This window comes from Penicillium digitatum, chromosome 3 (genome assembly GCF_016767815.1).
Source record: "Penicillium digitatum chromosome 3, complete sequence".
Lineage (NCBI taxonomy): Eukaryota > Fungi > Ascomycota > Eurotiomycetes > Eurotiales > Aspergillaceae > Penicillium > Penicillium digitatum.
The window spans coordinates 3040248-3063067 of record NC_089386.1 but is presented as its reverse complement, the minus strand read 5'-3'; the positions used below and the strand labels follow the sequence as shown (position 1 = coordinate 3063067).

General features: G+C 50.7%; 8 protein-coding genes across 8 annotated transcripts; 7 read left to right on the top strand and 1 right to left on the bottom strand.

Moving 5' to 3' along the window:
- Positions 1-36: 36 nt before the first annotated feature.
- On the top strand, positions 37-2664 carry Pdw03_8633 (Retrograde transport protein Dsl1 C-terminal; the record flags this gene model as incomplete). Its single annotated transcript, XM_014682356.2, has 3 exons — positions 37-189; positions 256-1790; positions 1848-2664. The coding sequence occupies 3 exons, from the start codon at positions 37-39 to the stop codon at positions 2662-2664; spliced, it is 2505 nt and encodes an 834-aa protein (XP_014537842.2).
- Positions 2665-2880: 216 nt separating this feature from the next.
- Positions 2881-4417, top strand: Pdw03_8632 (NLE; the record flags this gene model as incomplete). The annotated part of the gene is made up of 2 exons (XM_066102022.1): positions 2881-3007; positions 3075-4417. 2 exons carry the CDS (start codon positions 2881-2883, stop codon positions 4415-4417), a joined length of 1470 nt encoding a protein of 489 aa, XP_065957105.1.
- Positions 4418-4767: 350 nt separating this feature from the next.
- Pdw03_8631 (mitochondrial 37S ribosomal protein uS13m) lies at positions 4768-5356 on the bottom strand (the record flags this gene model as incomplete). The annotated part of the gene is made up of 4 exons (XM_014682355.1): positions 4768-4812; positions 4913-5179; positions 5247-5291; positions 5354-5356. The coding sequence occupies 4 exons, from the start codon at positions 5354-5356 to the stop codon at positions 4768-4770; spliced, it is 360 nt and encodes a 119-aa protein (XP_014537841.1).
- Positions 5357-5598: 242 nt separating this feature from the next.
- On the top strand, positions 5599-6847 carry Pdw03_8630 (Peptidyl-prolyl cis-trans isomerase B; the record flags this gene model as incomplete). The annotated part of the gene is made up of 8 exons (XM_014682354.1): positions 5599-5709; positions 5771-5848; positions 5916-5932; positions 5995-6098; positions 6151-6231; positions 6285-6348; positions 6404-6567; positions 6660-6847. The coding sequence occupies 8 exons, from the start codon at positions 5599-5601 to the stop codon at positions 6845-6847; spliced, it is 807 nt and encodes a 268-aa protein (XP_014537840.1).
- A 198-nt stretch (positions 6848-7045) lies between these two features.
- On the top strand, positions 7046-9788 carry Pdw03_8629 (ATP dependent RNA helicase (Dbp1), putative; the record flags this gene model as incomplete). The annotated part of the gene is made up of 5 exons (XM_066102021.1): positions 7046-7121; positions 7524-7579; positions 7644-7855; positions 7913-7977; positions 8044-9788. 5 exons carry the CDS (start codon positions 7046-7048, stop codon positions 9786-9788), a joined length of 2154 nt encoding a protein of 717 aa, XP_065957104.1.
- A 1560-nt stretch (positions 9789-11348) lies between these two features.
- Pdw03_8628 (INO80 chromatin remodeling complex (Ies1), putative) lies at positions 11349-15764 on the top strand (the record flags this gene model as incomplete). The annotated part of the gene is made up of 8 exons (XM_014682352.2): positions 11349-11781; positions 11848-12387; positions 12454-12507; positions 12591-13721; positions 14139-14150; positions 14249-14288; positions 14380-15301; positions 15396-15764. The coding sequence occupies 8 exons, from the start codon at positions 11349-11351 to the stop codon at positions 15762-15764; spliced, it is 3501 nt and encodes a 1166-aa protein (XP_014537838.2).
- Positions 15765-16559: 795 nt separating this feature from the next.
- Pdw03_8627 (Phosphoribosylaminoimidazolecarboxamide formyltransferase/IMP cyclohydrolase) lies at positions 16560-18594 on the top strand (the record flags this gene model as incomplete). The annotated part of the gene is made up of 4 exons (XM_014682350.1): positions 16560-16578; positions 16678-16804; positions 16897-18382; positions 18439-18594. The coding sequence occupies 4 exons, from the start codon at positions 16560-16562 to the stop codon at positions 18592-18594; spliced, it is 1788 nt and encodes a 595-aa protein (XP_014537836.1).
- Positions 18595-19517: 923 nt separating this feature from the next.
- On the top strand, positions 19518-21925 carry Pdw03_8626 (Protease S8 tripeptidyl peptidase I, putative; the record flags this gene model as incomplete). Its single annotated transcript, XM_014682349.1, has 8 exons — positions 19518-19726; positions 19785-20048; positions 20098-20580; positions 20646-20763; positions 20814-20904; positions 20958-21592; positions 21650-21792; positions 21853-21925. The coding sequence occupies 8 exons, from the start codon at positions 19518-19520 to the stop codon at positions 21923-21925; spliced, it is 2016 nt and encodes a 671-aa protein (XP_014537835.1).
- Positions 21926-22820: the final 895 nt, after the last annotated feature.

The window sequence follows — 22820 nt, the reverse complement described above, 5'->3', positions numbered from 1 at the left end:
GACAGTTGACGCATCATTCCGAAAAACTTTGACGTCATGGCAGGAAATACCGAGATCCTGTGCCAGGCGGTGCTAGGCTTCGTCACCGAAGGGACGTACCCCGAGGAGAGTGTAGTTGCTGGTAAATTTCCGGCAGCTGCTCTCGCCAGGGAACTCGAGCTTATATCGAAGGCGCGTGAGCAGGTAGAGGTACGACATCCCAATGTCGATCTATACAGATAATGATCACTGACAAGCGCTATTTTCTTTCATCAGAATGAGATTAGCTCTTTGAGTCGCGAGAACATCTTCGATGCCGACGACTGGATAATCCAAGCGAAACAACTTCACGCCGACATAGAACGCTCTAGATTGACTGCGCGAGAAATCGTTGCGCAGCATGAGCATACCGAACCTCTGAAGGCGAAGGTTGAAGATGCGAGGGCGAAAGTCGCCCTGGTTGAGACGGAGATTGCCTTCAATCAGGCCGTAGCGGGGAGCCTAGAGCAGGTGCACCGATTGTGCCAGCAGCTGGAAGCAGGGCGAGCAGCTCTCAGACGTGGCCAGATCACCACCGCCATTGAGCAGTTGGAGTCTACCGACGCAGCTGTTGGAAAGGACGCCTTCTTTACCAATACAAATGTGATGGGTATACTTTCTGACGAGGTTTCAATGCTGCGATCGGAGATTGTCGAGGCGCTTCATTCGCGCTGGGCTGATCAGTTGAAAGTTGACCGACAGCAAGGTGAATTCTATGTCTCCAGTGGAGATGCAGCTGCAGATTCTCTTGAGAGCACTATTTCATCGCTGGCCCGACTGGATATACTCACATCTGCCCTTGAGAAACTACAAAGGGATCTCTTGTCTGCGATCGTAAATCCGATCTTACTACCCCACCCTGATGGAACTAGCCATGGTGTGGTGGCGACGGAGACCAGCATTCGAATTGAGCCTGAGGCCTCAAAGACAACCGTATTGGAGACCCTGGATCGCCTTTCCAGTGTTTTGTGCTACTTGCGACGACACTTGCCGTCATCGGTGTCCGCAACTTTCTCCGAATCGTTCATTGTGACTATTTCCTCGAAGATGATATCCGAGTGGTTATCGTCTGCTATTCCCACCGATCTAGGTGGCCTCGCCGAATTTGAGAACATCCTGAACCATGTTTTACACTTCACGAAGCAGATAGAGTCTTGGGGTTGGACTGGCCAAAAAGAACTCGTCTCATGGGTCAACCAAGCTCCACGCCTGTGGTTGACTCGGCGCAGAGTCGACTCGCTCGATAGTGTTCGTAAATTTATTGCCGCCAGCCAGGGAACCACAAAACAGGTTGAACGAATTGAAAAGGAAAATGTTTCTCAGTCCGAGGGTTCTCTATTAGAGAATGCCAGCAATGATGACTGGGATGCGGACTGGGATGACGACAAAGAAGACGAGCCTAAGGAAGCAGAAACAGCAAAACCCGAGGAACTGGAGGGAGATGTCAGTGCGTGGGGTCTTGATGAGGAGGAAATAGAGGATAATCCCAATCAGGCCAAACAAGAGGCAGCTACTTCTGCGGAAGATGATGACGCCGACGATGCCTGGGGCTGGGGGGACGAAGATGAAGATGACCACAAAGTCATCAATAAGCCTTCGCAGCCCCAGAAAACAGCAGCGATAAACCCGACCGACCAGAAGAATACAACTGGATCTGCATCGCCAAAAGAGGTCATCCTGAAGGAAGTTTTCACGATCACCGACATCCCTGAATCTGTTCTTGGGGTCGTTCGGCAGCAAATTACTGATTCAAAGGATATTTTGCAGCCTATGTAAGTTGTGCCTTTTCAACTCTTTTTTCCTTTCAGATCAAACTAACTAGACTCAAGTTATGCCAATTCCCGCGTCGCCTCTTCTGGTACAGGTCTTCTTGCTTTGCCAACCTTGATCCTGGCTATGTTCAAAGCTACATCATCCACATTCTACTCACTGAAACTCACTTCAGGGCAGATGTACCTGTACAATGATAGTCTGTATCTTGCAGATGAAATTCGGAAACTAGTTGAAGAACATGAACTATCCAGACTCCAGTCCGATATTGAAGCTTTGGAGAAATTTGGCAAACTTGCATATAGCAAAGAGATGCAGACGCAACGCACGATCGTCACAGATCTGCTTGACGGAGCCCAAGGATTTGGACAATGCTCCGAGCAGCCGTTCCAAGCAGACTGTGAGAATTCTATTGGTGCAACTGTCGATCGAATTCGCGATGTTCACAAGGAATGGCAACCTATACTGTCTCATTCCGCGCTGCTCCAATCAGTTGGATCTCTCCTATCAACAGTGATCAACAAGGTGGTCATTGACATTGAAGATTTGGGTGATATCTCGGAAAACCAGTCACGGCAACTTGTCTCCTTCTGTAATCAACTCTCAAAATTGGAGGACCTCTTCATGCCTGAGACAAATGGTGATGCTGAGGTCTTGCCCGTCACTGCCATCTACGTTCCGAGCTGGCTCCGCTTCCAGTATCTGATCAATATTCTGGAGAGTTCCCTTGCCGATATCAAATTCCTTTGGCTCGAAGGGGAGCTAGGCTTGGAGTTCTCTGCTGATGAAGTGATTGACCTGATTGAGGCCTTGTTTGCAGAGTCTGATTACCGGCGACGTGCTATTTCAGAGATTCGAAGAGCGCCCAGAGGGTAAATTTCATCATCACAATCGAAACATAATTTATTCACCAGATAAATGCTTAAGCTGCAGTGTATTGTAATCAACTTTGTAGACCGAGTGGAGCCATCTCCGCGCTCTGCACAAGTGTGCCGCACGGGTCACCGTATTTTTTCCTCACCCGCCAAAAATGCGACAGCCACCAAAAAAGATTCCATTTGCAACATCGGCAGCAATTTTAACGATTTTACAATGAGCGAAGACTTGGTCACTTCTGCTGCTGCAGAGTCTGCGCTGAGACAAGTCCGAGTGCAGCTCATTAGCCAGCAGGAGGATATTGCTCTGCCTGAAAGCACCGGCCCAATTCTTGTTCCTACTGGTGAGAGACCCATTGCCTATCAAAAATCATAAATGGTAGTATCAAGTATTGACTCATCCTTAAAAAGGACTTCGAAGATATGCGCTGTCAACACTTGTAAACAATCTTCTTTCAAGCGAAAAGCCCATTCCATTCGAGTTTTTGATCAATGGAACTTTTTTGCGGACCTCGATTGATGAATATTTGGTCGACAATGGTATCTCTGCTGAGACGACCCTCGAGATTGAATATGTTCGAGCTTTGATCCCGCCTCTTCACATCGCCTCATTCCAGCACGATGACTGGGTTAGTGCGACAGACGTCCTTTCCACGACTTCACCTGCTGCATCCTGGGCCTCAGGTGCTACTTTCACCAAGGGCCAGGAAAGAATCCTATCAGGAAGCTATGATGGTCTCCTTCGCATCTGGAATATGTCGTCTGAGACTATTGCGACCTCTCCTGCCGCCGCCGATGGTGGTCACACCGCTTCTATCAGAGCCGCCAGGTTTGTTTCCCCGAACCAGATCGCATCGGCAGGTCTTGATCGTACGGTCCGATTGTGGAAGTATACGGAGGGTGAAGGTGGTTTCACTGGAAAAATCTCTCCTCAGCTGGAGCTGTACGGTCACAAGGCTGGAATTGAGTCACTAGCAGTTCATGCCAAGTCCAATCGTCTGTTGACTGGTTCTGCAGACAACACTGTTGGATTCTGGTCAACTAAGAAGGCTGATGCTCCGGCAGCACCTGAAAACTTGCTTCCTTCCAACAATGCTCGGAACACAAAGCGCCGCAAGCTGAACACATCCGTCACCACACCTCGCCGTGGTCCTCTGACTCTTCTGTCAGCTCACACGGCACCTGTCTCTGCTGCTATTTTCGACGGAAAAGATGCTACCGTTGGTTACTCGGCCTCATGGGATCACTCCCTGCGGACCTGGGATCTAGTCACTGGCTCTCTGGTTGATACTCGCACCACATCACACTCACTCCTCTCGCTCGAGCACCTCCCCGAACTCAGCCTCTTGGCTGCCGGTACTGCTGCTCGTCATATCACTCTGATTGACCCCCGTGCATCTGCCACGACTGTGGCTGCGATGACTCTCCGAGGCCACACCAACGCTGTTGTCAGCTTGGCTCGTGACCCCCACAGCACGTATGGTCTCATAAGCGGAAGCCACGACGGCACGTGCAGAATTTGGGATATTCGGTCCACCAAGACCGATAAGGAAGGTGTGGTTGGCGAGAGTGTTTACTCGATTACCCGGAAGAGCCTCGAGGAGGAGGGTAAGTCGGATAGCAAGCGGGTTGGCGGTGAAGGTGTCAAGGTGTTCAGCGTGTGCTGGGACAAGACAGTGGGCATAGTCAGCGCGGGTGAGGATAAACGGATCCAGATCAACCGCGGCGAAGGCGTGCTGTCTTCGAAGGCATGAGTGCAAAAATGGGCCTGGCGTTTAACACTTGGATGAGGGCAAAAGTTTAGACTTGCACTTTTTTTTTCTCCTACTTTTTCAAATTCGCGTATTTCCTTAGCTCGGAATGGATATATATCACGTAGCAACCTGACGATCACTACGTCTTTCCCGTACACATGGTTTTGTTTTGAAGCTTCCATTGACCCCAGGTTTATGTCTGGCCTATAATACATCCACAGAGGGGTTCCATTCACATACAAACTGGCAAAAGTCGAGTGCCAGGAATCAAAAACGCCAAATCCATGCCTCTCGCGCAAAATAGTGAGACAACACCATAAACGTAACAATCGAACGCGACACCACCAAGTTTATAGTCTGCGCTCCATACGGTTCAACTTGACTGGAGTTTTGATCTGTTGATTAGATGTTAGCATTGAGCTCACATAGCATCTTTGAGATATAGCAGGGCAGGCTGAGATATCAAGAGAGCACAAAGGGGAAAGAGAAACCTACCTGAGTCCGTGTCCGCTGTCCCCTCACAGGCAAGCCCAGAGCATGACGTCGGCCGCGGTAAGTTCCGGTTTCTTTCATGCGCTTGATATCGTTCAGGACTTCTCTGCGCAGATCGTTCTCAATTTTCATATCGGACAGCACGGCTGTGAGGTCAAGGACCTGCTTGTTGGCCAGCTCGCCGACGCGGCAGGTCGGGTGAATGTTGAAGCGGGACATGAGGCGGCCGGAGCTGTTGCTGCCGATTCCGAAGAAGGTCTCAAGGGATTTCTGTTGCGTTCAGTGTATGTTAGTTGGGATGTCAAGGTTGCGGGCGCAATCGGGAGGGTTGGCTTGCCTTGAGCAGGTTCCGCTCGGGGAAATTGACACCAAGGATGAAAACCTAAGATTCATCAGCGGAGCTTCTTTGGAGGATACATTGCAATTTGACAGTGGCTATCTTACCATCTTGAATCGTGTTGGCTGGTTGGTGTCCTGACAATCGAACGGAGCCGTCACTAGTTGCTCTTGTTGAATTCCGGGAGAAATCCTCCGTCAACGTTTACGTTTTTCCGTAGCTACTCGATGCCTGAATTTCACGGCACCAACACTGTTCTCCGCACGCCGTTGCAAGCTGGCCTTCTTCTCCTCCCAGTTGCTCCATCTTCCCCTTTCACTGTATCCTACCAGAGCGGTGGCAATCAGCAAGCATGTATTTCCGAAACCTCTTCGTCTCTCTTTTCTTGGTCTTCGCCGTCAGCTTTGCGCTCGTTCGGGCTGAAGAAGCTAAGGAGCCTCGCGGCCCCAAGATTACCTCCAAGGTAATTGACACTGGTGTTCTGGCTCGGTCTATATGCAAGCCGTACTGACTTTTGGTGGCAGATCTACTTCGATATTCAGCATGGAGATGAGCCCCTTGGTCGCATTGTGATGGGCTTGTACGGCAAGACCGTCCCTGAGGTTCGTAGTACTATAACCCCATAGAATCAGCAACTGAGATTTATTGCTGACATCAAAATTTCTACAGACCGCTGAGAACTTCCGGTATGGTCCACTTACTAAGTCAAATTTCCAACGAAAACACTACATGTGCTTACTACTTCTAGCGCTCTGGCTACTGGCGAGAAGGGCTTTGGTTATCAGGACTCGACCTTCCACCGTGTTATTAAGGATTTCATGATTCAGGGTGGTGACTTCACCAAGGGCGATGGTTCGTGAACTTCATAGCATGTCTTTTTTTGCAGGATACTAAGTGTGTAAAGGCACCGGCGGAAAGTCGATTTACGGCAACAAGTTCAAGGATGAGAACTTCAAATTGCGTCACACCAAGAAGGGCCAGCTGAGTAGGCATTTCCACTCCTTTCATATGATCTCACAGGCATCTGACCATTCTTAGGTATGGCCAACGCCGGCAAGGACACCAACGGTTCTCAATTCTTCATCACCACCGCTGTCACCTCGTTCGTATCCCTTCCAGTGATTCCTTTGGTGCAATAACTAAGTAAAATTACGCAGTTGGCTCGATGGCCGCCACGTCGTCTTCGGCGAGGTCCTTGAGGGCTACGAGATTGTCGACAAGATCCAAAACGTTCCTAAGGGATTTAACGACAAGCCTAGACTGGCTGTCAAGATCGTGAAGAGCGGTGAGCTCGAGCTTGAGCCTGAGACCGAGGACAAAGGTAGCCGTGATGAGCTCTAGATAGGTGACTGTCTGCGCGATGTTTTTTCTGCTGCTGGTCGGAAGTGGCTGATGATGTTGGATATCTTTAAGAACTCGACCAAGAGCCGGGCGTCACCGATGAAGCTCCCGATGCTACCGATGTTCCCGAGGCTGCCACGCCATCCTACTTCCTGCAGCCGGCCGTGATTTTCTTCGTTCTGGTCGGCGTTGTGGGTGTCTGGATTGCCCGTCAGCGAGGCCAGCAGCACCAGCAAGAGAAGGAACAGTATGATGCATAAGAGATGATGTTAGATCAATTATACATTGTTTTAGGCCTTCCCCCGCCTCTATAACCCTATATTCAAATGTCCGATGACACTCATCATAAACTTGATAGATCATTTCCATGGATGTTACCTTGGTCACGTAAGTGGTGATAAGACTTTGACGGACTGTTGAAAATCATCCACTCAGATCACTCGCCTCTTGTCTTAGTCATGCATGGCGTCCAGACCGCCCGCGAGCAGCAACTGGCGAGTAGAAATTTCTTCAGTGGCGGCAAGTACCTGATCGGTACTTCTTATATGCCGGCATTTACACACAAAGACAGGTTCCTAGAAAGTACCTCCAATAGCCACACAGCACCCCCAAACTCTCCAACTTTTGTTGCCTCCTTCCCACAGACTTCATCCACCCGTTCTCTTCTCTCTTGATACAACCCCCTCATCATCCCTTTTCTCACTACGCTCTCTCTCTCTTTCTCTTCTCTAGAGTTCTTAGATTCGGGAGATTTGCATTTTCCATATTCTCTGTGGTTTTACTGAGCTTTCTTGTTTGCCACTCGATCTTTTTTTTTTCTTATCGAGTTGAGAAACAGAAAAGCGATTTGATCTTTTCACTGTCTCTCTCTCTCTCTTCTCTCTCTAAAGGTACCCCTTACGTGGATTTCTTATTCTTTGCAAGTATCTTTTCCAGATCACTTGCGCTTTACCTACAACCAACCATTTCACGGTGAAGCAGAAAAAAAAACTGTACGCCTAATCTTCACCTGCTTCGGTCGACGCCGGACAGCTTCTAACTCTTGCTCCGCTATAGACATTTCCAACCGCAAAAATGGCCGACGGCTTGCAAATGGGAAACCTTTCCCTCAACGAGTCTCAGCACGCTCCCCAGGGTAACGCCCCTGTGGGCCGTGCTGCCTACATTCCTCCTCACCTTCGCCAGCGTGGACCCGGTTCTGGTCCCGCCCCTGGCCCCAGCGCTAACGCCGACGCCGCCCCTTCTGGACCTGGCTTCGGTGGTCCTCGGTACAGTACACAAAACACTAAATCTCATGAAGCGACAACTGATCTTAAATCTTCTAGTGACAGTGGTGGCAACTGGGCCAACGCTAACGCTCCCAACTTCAGCCCTCGTGGCCCCGCGAACGGTATGACCAGCTGGACTCCCGATGGAAAACTCCGACCCTTCAATCCCAATGCTTACGGAAACCCAGGATCTTCTTACGGTGGTGGTGGCAGCAGCGGCAGCGGTGGCTACAGCGGTGGTGGTGGCTCCCAGCAAGCTCGTGGCTCAGGCGATGGCCAGTGGCGCGACGGCAAGCACGTTCCCGGTCCCGCCAATGCTCGCCTGGAGCGTGAGCTATTCGGAGTTCCCAACGACCCCTCTAAGCAGCAGACTGGAATCAACTTCGCCAACTACGATGATATCCCCGTCGAGGCCTCCGGAAATGATGTCCCCGAGCCTGTAACCCAGTTCACTAACCCTCCTCTGGACGACCACCTGATCGCGAACATCAAGCTTGCCAGCTATGTCATCCCTACCCCAGTTCAGAAGTACTCGGTTCCCATCGTCATGAATGGTCGTGATCTTATGGCCTGTGCCCAGACTGGTTCCGGAAAGACTGGTGGCTTCCTTTTCCCTATTCTCTCCCAGGCTTTCCAGAGCGGTCCCTCTGCCGCCCCTGCCCAGGGTGGTGGTGGTGGCCAATTCAGCTACGGCCGCCAGCGTAAGGCTTACCCCACCTCTCTCATTCTCGCTCCCACCCGTGAGCTGGTTTCTCAGATCTTCGAGGAGGCTCGTAAGTTCGCTTACCGCTCGTGGGTTCGCCCTTGCGTTGTATACGGTGGTGCAGACATCGGTTCCCAGCTTCGTCAGATTGAGCGTGGTTGCGATCTCCTCGTTGCTACCCCAGGTCGTCTAGTTGATCTCATTGAGCGTGGACGCATTTCCCTGGCTAACATCAAGTACCTTGTCCTTGACGAGGCTGATCGCATGCTGGACATGGGTTTCGAGCCCCAAATTCGCCGTATTGTTGAGGGTGAGGATATGCCCGGTGTTGATGATCGCCAGACACTCATGTTCTCGGCCACCTTCCCCCGCGACATCCAAATGCTTGCTCGTGATTTCCTTAAGGACTACATCTTCTTGTCCGTTGGCCGTGTCGGAAGTACTTCGGAGAACATTACCCAGAAAGTCGAGTATGTCGAGGACGCCGACAAGCGCTCCGTCCTGCTAGACATTCTCCACACTCACGGCAGCACTGGTCTGACTCTTATTTTCGTTGAAACCAAACGCATGGCCGACTCACTCTCCGACTTCCTTATTAACCAGCGCTTCCCTGCGACCGCCATTCACGGTGATCGTACCCAGCGCGAGCGTGAGCGTGCTCTGGAGCTCTTCCGTAACGGTCGCTGCCCAATTCTGGTTGCTACTGCTGTTGCTGCCCGTGGTCTCGATATCCCCAACGTGACCCACGTCATCAACTACGATCTTCCCACCGATATTGATGACTACGTTCACCGCATTGGTCGTACTGGTCGTGCCGGCAACACCGGTATTGCCACTGCTTTCTTCAACCGTGGCAACCGTGGTGTTGTTCGTGACTTGCTCGAGCTCCTGAAGGAGGCCCACCAGGAGATTCCTGCTTTCTTGGAGAGCATTGCCCGCGAAGGTAGCGGATTCAGCGGTCGTGGCCGTGGTGGTGGTGGCCGTGGCCGTGGCGCTGCTGCCACTCGTGATGTGCGTCGTATCCCTGGTGGCATGGGTGGTGGCTTCGGCGGTGCCGGCGGCTACGGTGGTTCCGGCGGTGCAGCTCCCTCATACGGCAGCGGCTACGGTGGTGCCGCCGCCCCCTCCTACGGTGGTGGTGGTGGTGGTGGTGGTGGTGCTGGCTATGGCGGCGGCGGCGGTAGCTATGGCAACCCCTCCGGCTCCTCCGGTCCATCTTCCTGGTGGTAAATCAGTCGTGGTCTTTTGACGATGCCCTCGGGTCTGATTGGCTCCCTTGCTTTATTTTCTTTTGTCTCTCGTTGACGGATACGATCAGATTGAGTCCCTGAGTTCCTTTCTACCTGTGCTATCTCTCAGGGATGGCTTTGTCATGACTGCACGACTTTCATATGCTTGTTTTAGAATCATCTTCTCCACGTTTGCGTATGCTTTAATCTGGTTTCCTTTGTTGTTTCTATCATGTCTCTCTTCGTTGGTTCTATCCATGGCTTTTCTATATCGCTTTGTATGGATATGAGGCATTCGCACAGTCCGGTCTTCTTTTCTTGCTCGGGGGGACACCACTCCTCTCTTCGGGCAACCTATGATCGACACTGCATGAACATCATAGAATGCGTTGTCTTTTTTTTTTCTATGTCCGCTCTCGTCAGATACCCCTTATGTTCGAGCGTCCCCACTGGGGACACGTTCGAGTGACGCGCGTGCGCCGAGCGGAGATTGATGACTTTTCATCATCTCGAAAAGTTCTCTTTTTCTCTTCGCATTTATCTTCGGTGTTGTTATGGCTGCATTCATCACATGCAGCATAGACTTTTTGCAGCGTCGGTATCTCATGGCGGACATTTGTTTCTGTTGCTGCCCTCGTGCGTTCTGCAGTCGATTTTCTTTCGAAAACAAAAATTTGCGCTTTCTCTCTCTGGGCTTTTTTCGGTTACTGGTAATCTCGCCGTTACACCTCACGGCGCAGCTGGTGTTTTTCGAAACCAAAAATGGGTATTCTTTGCATTCTGTATGGCGTTGGCTTGACCTGCTACTGCATGTCCTCTGCTATCGGGTCCGTGGAGGCTGATTGTCTCCGAACAGGAGAAACTTGCCCCATTTCCTTGTCTATTCTGATCATTTTTCTCGGACCTCGGGGGATAGGACGCTGTCGCCGCTGGAAGAATGGGTATACTTATGATCTCTCGGGTTCGAATTGGGAGGGAAGAAACAAACCAACGGCCACGAGAAGGAAAGTTCTCTTATCCAATGCAATTTCGAAAAAAAAAGTGTTTCCCATCACTCTGTTCATCGGTCTGTGAAGTAGGATTCCAGTAGGATGTAGGAGCGAAGTTTGATTCAAGGAAATTGTGGATATGGCAAAGTTGTAGGTGAATGTTTTGGTAATATCCAATCCAAACTCCCCGTGGCTAGATCAATGCCTAAATAATATACATCAGTCAATTGTTACCTATCACATTGCTTACTTGCAATTTTAAATGCGTGGCATTAGGCGTAGCCGCATATTAAACGCGTGAGGTCTCTGACACGGGTAGATATCACACCAGCTATACCTTCATGGGCCACTCGGCTCTGCTTTCTTCCTCTTTTTCCGGTTTTTGATCTTCATTTTCCCTTTTCCCTTTTTTCACTTGGCACTCCTTTTTTTGTCTGTTCTCTTTTTGTTTCTTTTCTCCTATACTACTTCTGCCTCTTTCATCGGCCGCCTCCTAGGGGGCACTTCATGTTATACCCTGCGATTCTCTTAGAATCCGATCGCGGACTTGTTACCGGTTCAAATAAACCAAGATGGCCGACTTCGAAAATAGCATGATGGACGAGTCCTTCGCGGCCTCCGAAGCCGCGGATGATCAGTCTCACGGCATGACCGCCAGCGCGACGGTCGGTACAAGGCGGCAAGCGAACGGCACAATTGGTTCTGTCTACTCTGGTAACAAGATTCGACACCTGAAGAAAGATGATGGCATACCTCTTTGGCGCAAAGACATCCAGTACCAATTCTTGAAGCTGGTCTTTGAGGACAAGACACCCGTTTTTACGCGGTATCCCGACGGACAGAAGGGAATGGACTTCGCAGATGTCTACATCAATGCAATGGCCCGGAGCAGCAAGACCAGCAAGATTTTGAAGGATAAGCTGCAGAACGACAAGCCCGCGGCTATAAATATGGCTATGGTCTGTCTGCTGGTCAACTTCGGTCGCATGAACACTACTTTGAACTGTAAGCTTGCAACTATGCAATAACATGAATTACCTCCGTGTTAATTGTTATTTTCCTGGTTTCTAGTCTTCCCCGAAATGCGTGCTCAACTCCGAACCTACCACTCGATCCCCTCACTACAAGCGCATCAGGACTCCAATGCCTATAAGCAGCTGCAGGATGCTCCCCGTCTCAAGTCCATTTTAAAGGGCGCCTCGGAGGATGTCGACCAACCGAATACACTGGAAAAGATTAAGCGACAGACTATACCTCGGACCAACCCAGTGAACTTGATCTTTGTTCTGGCGCAGTATGCCCCCAAAGTGTCGGAAACACACTTCTTTCCTCCGCGAGACTTCTTCGACCTGGTCATGAGATCTACTCTTAGCAGCCAAAGTCGCGCTAGGGCCTTCCTCTGGCTGATGTGGTGGTATCTAGAAAGTGATTTCAGTCGCGAGGCTGCTCTGAACAATCCGTTCGGTCCCGGCGTGGAAGGCGAGGGTGCTGAGGGCCTTCCTTTGAAAGTACCTGCCTTTGACATCCTGACAGAGGAACAAGCCAGTGCGGAGAATTTGGATACACCAGAGGAACAGGAATACGGAGAGTCCAAAAGACTAGAACGCAAGCGTACGTGTGCCCGGCTCTGACTTCTGTTGAGAATTGGGACTTGACTGATATTTGAATTTGATGCAGGCATCTTAGAAGAAGAGGAACCACTGCCGCGCATTCTAAAGCGACCCAAGAAAGGTGAGCTTGGCATTTTGAATAGCTATCCTATCCAAGCTATCATATCTACACGTCCTCAAAATGCTAACTTTCTCTGCCCGCAGAATACGGCTTTGACGAAGAATCATTCGCAGGAGACTATTCTGCTATGTCCACCCCTCTCCACCCTTCTGCTAAACGTAGCTTGGATGATGAGGACGACGAAATGACTCCTGGTCACTCTCGTCCGCGGCCTAAACAGGCCAAGCGGGAGTCATCACTTAATCGAGCTGCAGGCCAACAGCGACTCATCTTAAAAACGAGGATGGAACACACTCCTGATGCTTCCCCCGCTCCTCCTGGCCTCAATCATCCAGTTCTTAACCGCTTCAATGCTGAGCCTTCGCTTTCGTCGGGACCTACTATGCGTCGGATGCGGCCACTCACACAGCACCAGATAGCCGTTGAGCAAAATCGTCGGCAGAGGATTGACTATCTGCTAGCCAAACGTAAATCAAACGCATACCGCGTTCTCCGTGCTAAACGGGAGAGTGAGATTCCTTTCGCACGCTACGGTCGCCTACTTCAGGGTTTACCCGAGGGCTACGATACAGATGAGGAAGAGACCTCGTGGGGCAAGGGTGGTCTCTTCCCGAACCCGGAAGAAGAGGATGACTTTGGAGAATGTGCCAGCGTCTTTCTATCTGTAGTTCGAAAAGCTGCCCGCCGACTCGATCGCTGGGATTATACCGAAGCAAATGGCCCCAAGAAGGATCGCAAGAGGGAGCGCGAGGAGCGCTACCAGGCCAAGGCGGCCTTGGAAGCTGATGTGCGAAGCTCCAACAACCGACCCCGTCCGCGTCCTCGCCCTAGTGCTGCTGCCAAGCGCAAGTCTACGGGTGTAACAGGCACTCCTGGCACTACCAAGAAAGCTGCAGCGCCATATGCCAAGGGCAGTCACGCTCATCCTGATGGCCTGGGGGCCGTGCCCTCAGCTATGGGTACTCCAAGCTGGGACCCGGAGCACGGACCCGATGACTACATGGAGGGAGAACTGGACGATCTCGACCGCGAACTCCTTGGCGAAGTTTCTGGCGATGAAGATGATGGAGGTATCCCTCTCCGAGCCGATGAGGAAGGGGACTTCTCTGACGATCAGGATGACGAGGATGACGTGGACGGTGACGAAAATTCCTCTACCTATGAAGGCGCCAATGGTTACGCACGACATGAAGCTTCGTCCCCTGCCCCGAGAGGTCCAACTGGCCCACGCGGGGAAGCTTACGGAGACGACGCGATGGAAGACTAATAGGGCTGGCGTTTTGTTTTGAAATCTTGTGTATTACGATCTACAGTTTCTTTTGTCTTTTCTCCTGTGTTTTAGGCGTATCATTCTCTTTCGGAATGGTTTCAAGTCAATTTCATCCAAGCCCTTGATACAAGTGGCCAGTACTTTCTTGACATCCGATGTGCATGTGATAATTCTTCCCCTCTTCCCCCTCTCCACATACATCTCCCCACTTCGGATGTAGCTTTGAATTGTTTCTTTGCACTATCTCAATTCTTTTACATACTTACACTCATTCAACTCACAATCTCGGTCATACGAGTACGGGAGTCCGGTATCAGAGTGGATACAATTGCTGCAGAGGGGTGCTGCCAATAATACCAAGCGGATTCCGAAGGTAAAAATTGTTAAGAATCTTTACATCTGCAATTTTTTTCTCTTCCCCAAATTCACTCGAGTCAGCTGGAGATAAATAGCAATAAAATAGCAACATAGCCCTTTTTGCCCGATTTCTCCAAGGAACTTTATATTTCCGGTAAGCGTCATCTCCCGCTAAGCTGCCCCATTCTTCATTCTCGGTTCTCTCCTTTCCCCATATTTACACATTTCGCCTGACACATTCACAGACGCGCACAAATCATATTGTATAATTTATTACAGCTCTACCTACAACATTGGGACCACCCAAACGCGTGGGACAAACAAATTACAGAATTTGTTGCTTTGGTTGCGCCGGCTATCGGAGACTCCGTTTTCTCTGCAGAGAATCCAACAGAAACGAGTAGCCTTCAAATCACATCACGAAACAAACCAACCTATTTACTCATCATGACCGAACAACCTCGTATTCTGTGTCCACGCCCGAAACGACCATTCGATCTGACACCCGCTTCCACGGAGTCCTCCGGACCCCCAACACCGGTCGAGTCGATAGGCACTGAGCAACTGAACCGGCAAGCAGACGCATCAAACTCAACGGGGGTGGGTCGCACGAGATCAGTGATGAACCTGACCTCATCGACGCTTTACGGGATCTACTCGCCGACAGCGTTTGATGGTTTTCGCGACGAGTCCAGCCCCTGGGGCACGGAAGCCAACAGCCCGACGGCAGAGTTCCCACCCGAGCCATTGCAGCGTGCAGCAGAGAAATCGGCCATCGAGCCGCGGCAGATGGCGCTGCGGAGGACTCGGTCTCGGTTAAGCCATGGGTTGTTCCGTGGTGTGATCTTACCGCAGGCATTGAGCAGCGTGCTGCTCTTTGGTTTTGGTCTTGCTTACGGCGTGATCACGATTCATCTTCATGAGAACCATTGGATCACGCCTGTCAAGCTGGAGAATATCCATTACTACGAGTCATGGCAGTACTTGGGCTTATGGGGGCTGGCTGGTATTGCTCTGGGTAATCTGCTTCCTTGGCTGGATAGCTGGCGTGAGGGCGAGTCTGATTCGAAGCTCGCGGGTGCTGATGATGAGAGTGAGGAACGCACCCCATCTTGGGTTGCTGTTGCCCGCAGTGTTGGAGCGTTTGTCGGAATAGCATTCGCTATGGTAAGTGATCAGGCGTTGTTCTCTACACTTCCTGTTTTTCTCTATTATTTCTATGTGACAATGCTGACATTTCGACTTTTTTTTTAAATAACAGCGGAGACTCCCCTGGGAATCTACCACGCAAGCATCGCTGACCCTCGCGCTCGCCAACCCAGTTCTCTGGTACCTGATTGACCGCACCACGACCGGCTTCGTCCTCTCGACCACCGTTGGCTTGGCTGGCATGGAAGTGGTTCTCGGTCTCAAGCCAGAGCTTGTGCCCACGTCGACCGGCCCGTCATTCGGCGCCAGTCTTTTGAATGGAACAGGACTAGAGATTGTGCTGGGTGTTGGTATTACACAGGAGAGCATTGCGGTCCGCACTTGGGTTGCCAGTGTCATTTTCTGCGCGTGCGTGTGCTTTGGAAATGTTGGCCGTCAGCTTGCCATCGGAGCTGGCGTCAGAGATGTCATGAAGCCATGAGGCTCGAAAAGCGGCTGAAACTTTCCTGGCTCGGGGTCAACTCGAGCTTCGCTGAGGAACGGCCTTGTATGGAGGGCACGGAACTTTTAATGTAAATTTGAATTAATTGATGGCTCTGATAAGGAATTGTAATAGAAATTGGCTTCGCAGACAGAATTCGCACAAGACCGCACTTCGTGCGAGATTGGCGAACCTACTACAACATTTGCATAGGATTGTTTTCGAGAGAAGACATTCAACAGTATTAATTATTATTTTCCGGTCGGTATGTAGAGTCAATCATTGCAATCCCTACTACATGACCAGAAGTCAAGCAGGCACTGCACCCAAGATCGACACCTTTGCCAATTGGCACTTCGTCTCCATTCTCTATACGATTTCCGTACTTCATCAGACGAGTCTTCGTAGGAACGCTTTTTGAGTAGAATGTGAAATTTGCGTTGTTCATGAAGGAAAAGAAAGAAGGAGAAGATGGAGCCTGCGAGAAATCTCTTATATCTCCAAAGATCACGTGTGGCGCTAAGGCCTCCTCCACAATGCCGGTCTATGATTGGCTGGTACCACACTGGGCTGAGGTCGATCACGTAATACTACTTTTGCTATCGAGCCCCGCCGCCGCAATCGGTCCGACCCCGCGAGTCATATTTTCTTCTCTTTCTTCTGTTCGTCATTTGTTATACCCTCTTGACTTGATTTGGGTATGTCATTAAATTCCTTATATGAATTGCTTTCAATTGCAGGTTGGATTTGGCAATTCATTCTCTAACACATCTAGTGCCGACCGTCAGATCCATCATGTCTCAACAAAAGACTGGTATGTTACTCTTGGACTTCATAGTTCCCCGGACTATGATATTATTCATTCCAAGCAGCTCAAGATAAATTCTAATACTCAGATCTTGGAATTGAATAGCTATCATTTCTGTCTATGACAAGACCGGTCTGCTTGACCTGGCCAAGGGTCTGGTCAAGCAGGAAGTCCGTCTTCTCGCATCTGGCGGCACCGCTAAGATGATCCGTGAGGCTGGATTTCCTGTTGAGTGAGTGAATTCCGCCATAACTGATACAAAGAAATACAAGAAGAAGCGTTGTGATAAAAACAAAAAAGCCCAGGAACTGACAAAATTCCCAGAGATGTCTCCGCCATCACCAACGCCCCCGAGATGCTCGGTGGCCGTGTCAAGACCCTCCACCCCGCTGTGCACGGTGGTATCCTCGCCCGTGATATCGAGTCCGATGAAAAGGATCTCGCTGAGCAGAAGATCTCCAAGGTCGACTACGTCGTCTGCAACCTGTACCCCTTCAAGGAGACCGTCGCCAAGGTCAACGTCACTATCGATGAGGCCGTTGAGGAGGTCGACATTGGCGGTGTGACTCTGCTTCGCGCTGCGGCCAAGAACCACAAGCGTGTAACCATCCTGTCAGACCCCCGCGACTACTCCGATTTCCTCAAGGAGCTCGAGGCTGGCGCCATCACCGAGGCTAGCCGCAAGCAGTACGCCCTCAAGGCATTCGAGCAGACTGCTGACTACGACTCTGCTATCTCAGCCTTTTTCCGTAAGGAGTACGCTGGAAACGGTTTGAAGCAGCTCTCTCTGCGCTACGGTACCAACCCCCACCAGAAGCCTGCCTCCGCCTACATGGTTCAGGGCAAGCTGCCCTTCAAGGTCCTCAACGGATCTCCTGGCTACGTCAACCTGCTCGATGCCCTGAATGCCTGGCCTCTGGTTAAGGAGCTCAAGCAGGCTCTTGGCTTCCCCGCCGCTGCCAGTTTCAAGCACGTTTCCCCCGCTGGTGCCGCTATCGGTGTTCCGCTTAGCGAGAAGGAGCGCAAGGTGTACATGGTGGACGATATCAAGGATATCGAGACCTCCGGTCTGGCTCAGGCTTACGCTCGTGCCCGTGGTGCCGACCGCATGTCCAGCTTCGGTGACATTCTGGCCCTCAGTGACATCGTTGATGTCCCCACAGCCAAGATCATCTCTCGTGAGGTGTCTGACGGTGTCATCGCTGCTGGCTACGAACCCGAGGCTCTGGCCATCCTCTCTAAGAAGAAGGGCGGCAAGTACCTCGTCCTCCAGATGGATGAGGACTACACTCCGGCCCCTGAGGAGACCCGCACTCTGTACGGTGTTCAGCTCACTCAGCACCGCAACGACGTCGTCATCTCCCCCAGCAAGTCCTTCAACACCGTCATCACCCCCAAAAACACAACCTCCCTCCCCGAGGCTGCTCTCCGTGACTTGACTGTCGCCACCATTGCCCTCAAGTACACCCAGTCCAACTCTGTCTGCTACGCCCTGAACGGCCAAATCATCGGTCTGGGCGCCGGCCAGCAGAGCCGTATCCACTGCACCCGTCTAGCCGGTGACAAGGCCGACAACTGGTGGATGCGTTTCCATGACCGCGTCATCGGCATCAAGTGGAAGCAAGGCACCAAGCGTGCTGACAAGTCCAACGCCATCGACTTGCTCTGCTCCGGCCAGACCCCCCGCACTGCGGCCGAGACTGTCGAGTACGAGCGTGTCTTCGAGGAGGTCCCTGCCCCCTTCACCCAGGAGGAGCGTGAGGCTTGGCTCCAGAAGCTCGGCGAGGTCGCTGTCTCGTCCGATGCCTTTGTAAGCAATCCCCGCCCATTTTCTCTTCCGTGATAAATTCTAACTGTCTCCATTAGTTCCCCTTCATTGACAACGTCTTCCGTGCTGCCCGCTCATGTGTCAAGTACATCGCCGCTCCCACTGGCAGCCAGAATGACACCCCCGTCTTCGAGACTGCCGAGAAGCTGGGTATCACCTTTGTCGAGCAGGGCGTCCGTCTCTTCCACCACTAGAGTGTTCTACTGGTTGTCGTCTTCCGGTCTCTTTTCTCCTTTCCCTTTTCCTCTCGTAAAAAAAAAAGATGCCATCTCTGTGGTTTCCACTGATGGATATTCGATATGATGATGATGTCAAAGTTTTTTTTTTTCTCCTTCTTTTTTTGGTCCTTTTCGATAAATTTACACACATATATGAGTGCATGTGCTAAATAACTAATTGGTAGGATTGTATACAACATAAGCAGTTTGTTCCCAGCACACCTCGGTGCCTCAATAAATACCGAAAAAGCCAATTAAGCACGAGAGGTCTCTTTTGTTTTGCCTCCACTCTCACGACATTGGCTCTAATAGAGTTTAGTGTCCACAACCGATGCTTGTTTTTTTTTTTTTTCTCGACGAATGCCTCAAGACTGAACAATCTTACACATTCCCCTCGCACTACGGAGTAGTTCAGCCCGAAAATGAACCGTTGCAATATCGAAGGATTTCTCCGTCGGAGCTCCGCTGTAAACGAGGGGGTGTTCATCAGACTAGCAAGCGCATCGGAGATAAGACAAAAATTAAAACACCAAGGCCAAGCAATAAACAAGCAATGACACACAATATTGGCAGAACAAACCCCAGAAATTGCGATTGTCTTCACTCTTCGGCTATGCCGGAGATATCGAAGCTAGTGTCCCCAATAGGGACACTGATTTCTAGTGTCGGATGTTGAATCCCGCTTCTAGTGTCTCAAAACATTATGCAGATACCACAGACCATGTCCAATCAGACCTGTCTAATTTAATTGGTACCTTTTCGTCATCTCAAATGGGGAAGACTAGGGTTACAATCATACCATCGTGATTGCCTGCCCCCCGCGTCTATATCAAGGGCGGCGTTCCCCTGTCCATGCAGGATGGCCAGGTACCAGTAACAGCTCTGATTTTTTTCTCGAGATGTTCGTACGTCAGGTTTGTGTCGCTCTGGCGATCGCTGCTCTTTCTGGAGCAGCCCCAGCACCGGTGAAGCATGTCTTGCATGAAAAGCGAGGTGAGCATGTGGATTGGGTGAAAGGCGAGCGCATTAAGCGCGATTCCGTGCTGCCTGTGCGCATCGGTCTTACTCAGAATAATTTGGACAAGGGTGATGAGTACCTCATGGCTGTGTATGTTGTGATACTGCGTGTGTTAACAGGGTATGCATGATCACTAATCCTTGTGTAGTTCTGACCCGAGCTCTCCCAAGTACGGACAGTACTGGACTTCAGAGGAAGTCCACGATCTGTTCGCTCCTTCAAAGGACTCGGTTGACTCTGTTCGCCGCTGGCTTGAAGCTTCTGGGATTCATGGATCCCGGATTGTCCACACCGATAACAAGGGTTGGTTGGCTTTTGATGCCTATGCGCATGAAGTAGAGGAGTTGTTCAAGACCGAGTTCTATGAACATGAGCATGCCAGCACTTCCAGCATGAAGATTGGCTGCGAGGAGTAAGTCCTCCTGCTGTCGGACCATTTTGGACTCTTTTAACAGTGTTAGGTACCACGTCCCTGAGCACATCCAGGCGCACATTGACTATATTACCCCCGGTGTCAAGCTTAGTCCCATTGTGAAGAAGAAGCTCAGTACCATTGACAAGAAGAGCACCATAGCGAAGCGAGTATCGCACTTGGCTCGCCTCAAGGGCACCGGCGACTCTACCTCAAGTGCAGTTATCTCTGAGAAGGCGAAGTTGCTTCCTGCAGATCTGCAGAGATGCGGAACTGACATGACTCCGGCCTGCATCAGGGCCTTGTACCACATCCCAGAAGCCAAAAAGGCAGCCGAGGGCAACTCGCTTGGTCTCTACGAGCAGGGTGACTACTTCGCCAAGTCGGATCTTGATCTCTACTACAAAAGCTTTGCTCCTTGGGTTCCCCAGGGCACTTACCCCATTCCTGCCATGGTTGATGGAGCCAACTTCTCGGTGCCTGATTACAGTGCACTGAACACTGGTGAATCGGATATTGACATTGACATGGCGTAAGTACACCCTTTTTTTTGGGGGTGGCTTTATATGCTTCTCTGTCCGTTGCTAACGACCCCAGTTTTGCTCTTATCTACCCCCAGACCGTGACCCTCTACCAGGTCGATGACCAGATCTATGGGCCGAATGAGGTTGCGACCATCAACGTGTTCAACACTTTCCTTGACGCTCTCGATGGTGTACGTTGTAATTCTTTCGGAAATCAAATGTACCTTGCTAACAACCACAGTCTTACTGCACCTACAGTGCCTACGGTGAAACGGGCGACAACCCTGATTTCGATGCAGTCTACCCCAACCCCAACCCCAGTGGCTACAAAGGTAACATCTCATTTCCACCAACCCAACAGATCCGATCACTCACACCACACCAGGCCAGCTTCAATGCGGTATCTACAAGCCCACAAACGTCATCAGTGCCTCCTACGGCCAAGCCGAAGCCGATCTTCCCATCGCCTACACCAAGCGTCAATGCAATGAGTTCATGAAGCTAGGCCTGCAGGGCCACTCCATCCTCTTCGCCTCCGGCGATTACGGAGTCGCCTCCTTCCACGGCGACGGCGGATCCGCCAGCGGATGCCTCGGACCCGAGGGAAAGATCTTCAACCCGCAATACCCCTCGAACTGCCCCTACGTGACCTCCGTCGGCGGAACCATGCTCTACGCCGACCAGACCGTCAAGGATGCCGAGAGCGTGATGCACGCCAACTTGGGTGGTAAATCAGCCAACTTCAGCAGCTCTGGCGGCTTCTCCAACTACTTCCCGCAGCCTTCGTACCAGAAGAAGGCCGTGGAGGAGTACTTCAAGAAGGCTGAGCTGGCTTACCCGTACTACTCTGAGCTGGAAGTCAATTTCAACGAGACAAAGGGTCTCTACAACCGTATTGGTCGTGCTTATCCTGACGTCTCGGCCAACGGCGCCATGTTCCCTGCTTACACCGGTGGAAGCTTGGAACACTACTATGGCTCTAGCTTGGCGTCGCCATTGTTCGCTTCCGTTCTGAACCTGGTGAGTCGAGATTTGAAACTGGTTTGTTGACTGTGCTAATGGTTCTCCTCTTGGTAGATTAACGAGGAACGCATTTACGAGGGCAAGGGCCCTGTTGGTTTCGTGAACCCTGTGCTTTACGCTAACCCGCACGTTCTCAACGATATCACCAACGGAACCAATGCCGGATGTGACTCGGAGGGCTTCAGTGCTATTCCAGGGTGAGTACAATTCTTTCCACATTGGCGATAGGCTTTTTTTTTTACTGACGTACCATGCAGATGGGACCCGGCTACCGGATTGGGCACACCTAACTATCCTGAGTTGAAGAAGCTGTTCTTGTCTCTGCCTTGAGATGAACAAGGGCGGAGCTTGTGCAACAGACTTGTATGCCAATCGTGATCAAGGGTCATCTGGCTGAGCATCGAGTATCAAGCTACTCTGGGCAGCCATTGTATTGAGATTCCTCTATGGTTCTCATGTCTCAGCTGTGCCTTCTTGTGTAATCTTTGTGATTTATGTGTATATTCGATGTGAAATGGTTTAATGGAGCACTTGAGTCACCAAGTGCAAAATGAGAAGCTAGAGCCGATATTCCTCTAGATTTTGTAAATCAAACAAACGCGGCCTAATTTCGGTCGAGAAATGAACCTCAATTCTGAAAGAAAATGTTCTCGTCACATTCCCATCATTTAAACAAATCTTTTCCGGCTGACAAGGGACGTACAGCACGGCTCTGCAGCAGGCTGCCGTCCGGGTTATTGTCCTTTAATGATAAAGAAAACAAACAGAACTTCTTCATCCTACTTAGTTGAAACTTTGCTGGTCCACTAGAGCATCTTGAGTAGCGTCGTGCCGGATCCAACGAGGGCGAGAAAAGATCCAAGCGTAGCCTATAAGTGGTACAGTTCTCGGTTTCAGCAGCTGTGAGATTGTTATGTAAACTCCTTTCAGAGGTGAAGAACAGCCATCACTTCTCATGTCAGCGTTTTCATGGACTGTGATTTCAACAAATTTTTTGGCATTAATTCACTTTCTTCAGACATATCACCACCTACATGATTTTAGAACACTTGAGATGTACAGGCTATCCATTGTCTCTACAATAACAAAGCCCGTCAGAAATCAAATAGTTCCTAGGTGTCATGATGTGTTTATGCTCAAGTGCCCCAAATGTCCGGCAATCATCTAAATCCACCAGGCAGCTAGAGCTAGTCTCTATTTTTGATTGATCTGATTCTGCTAACTT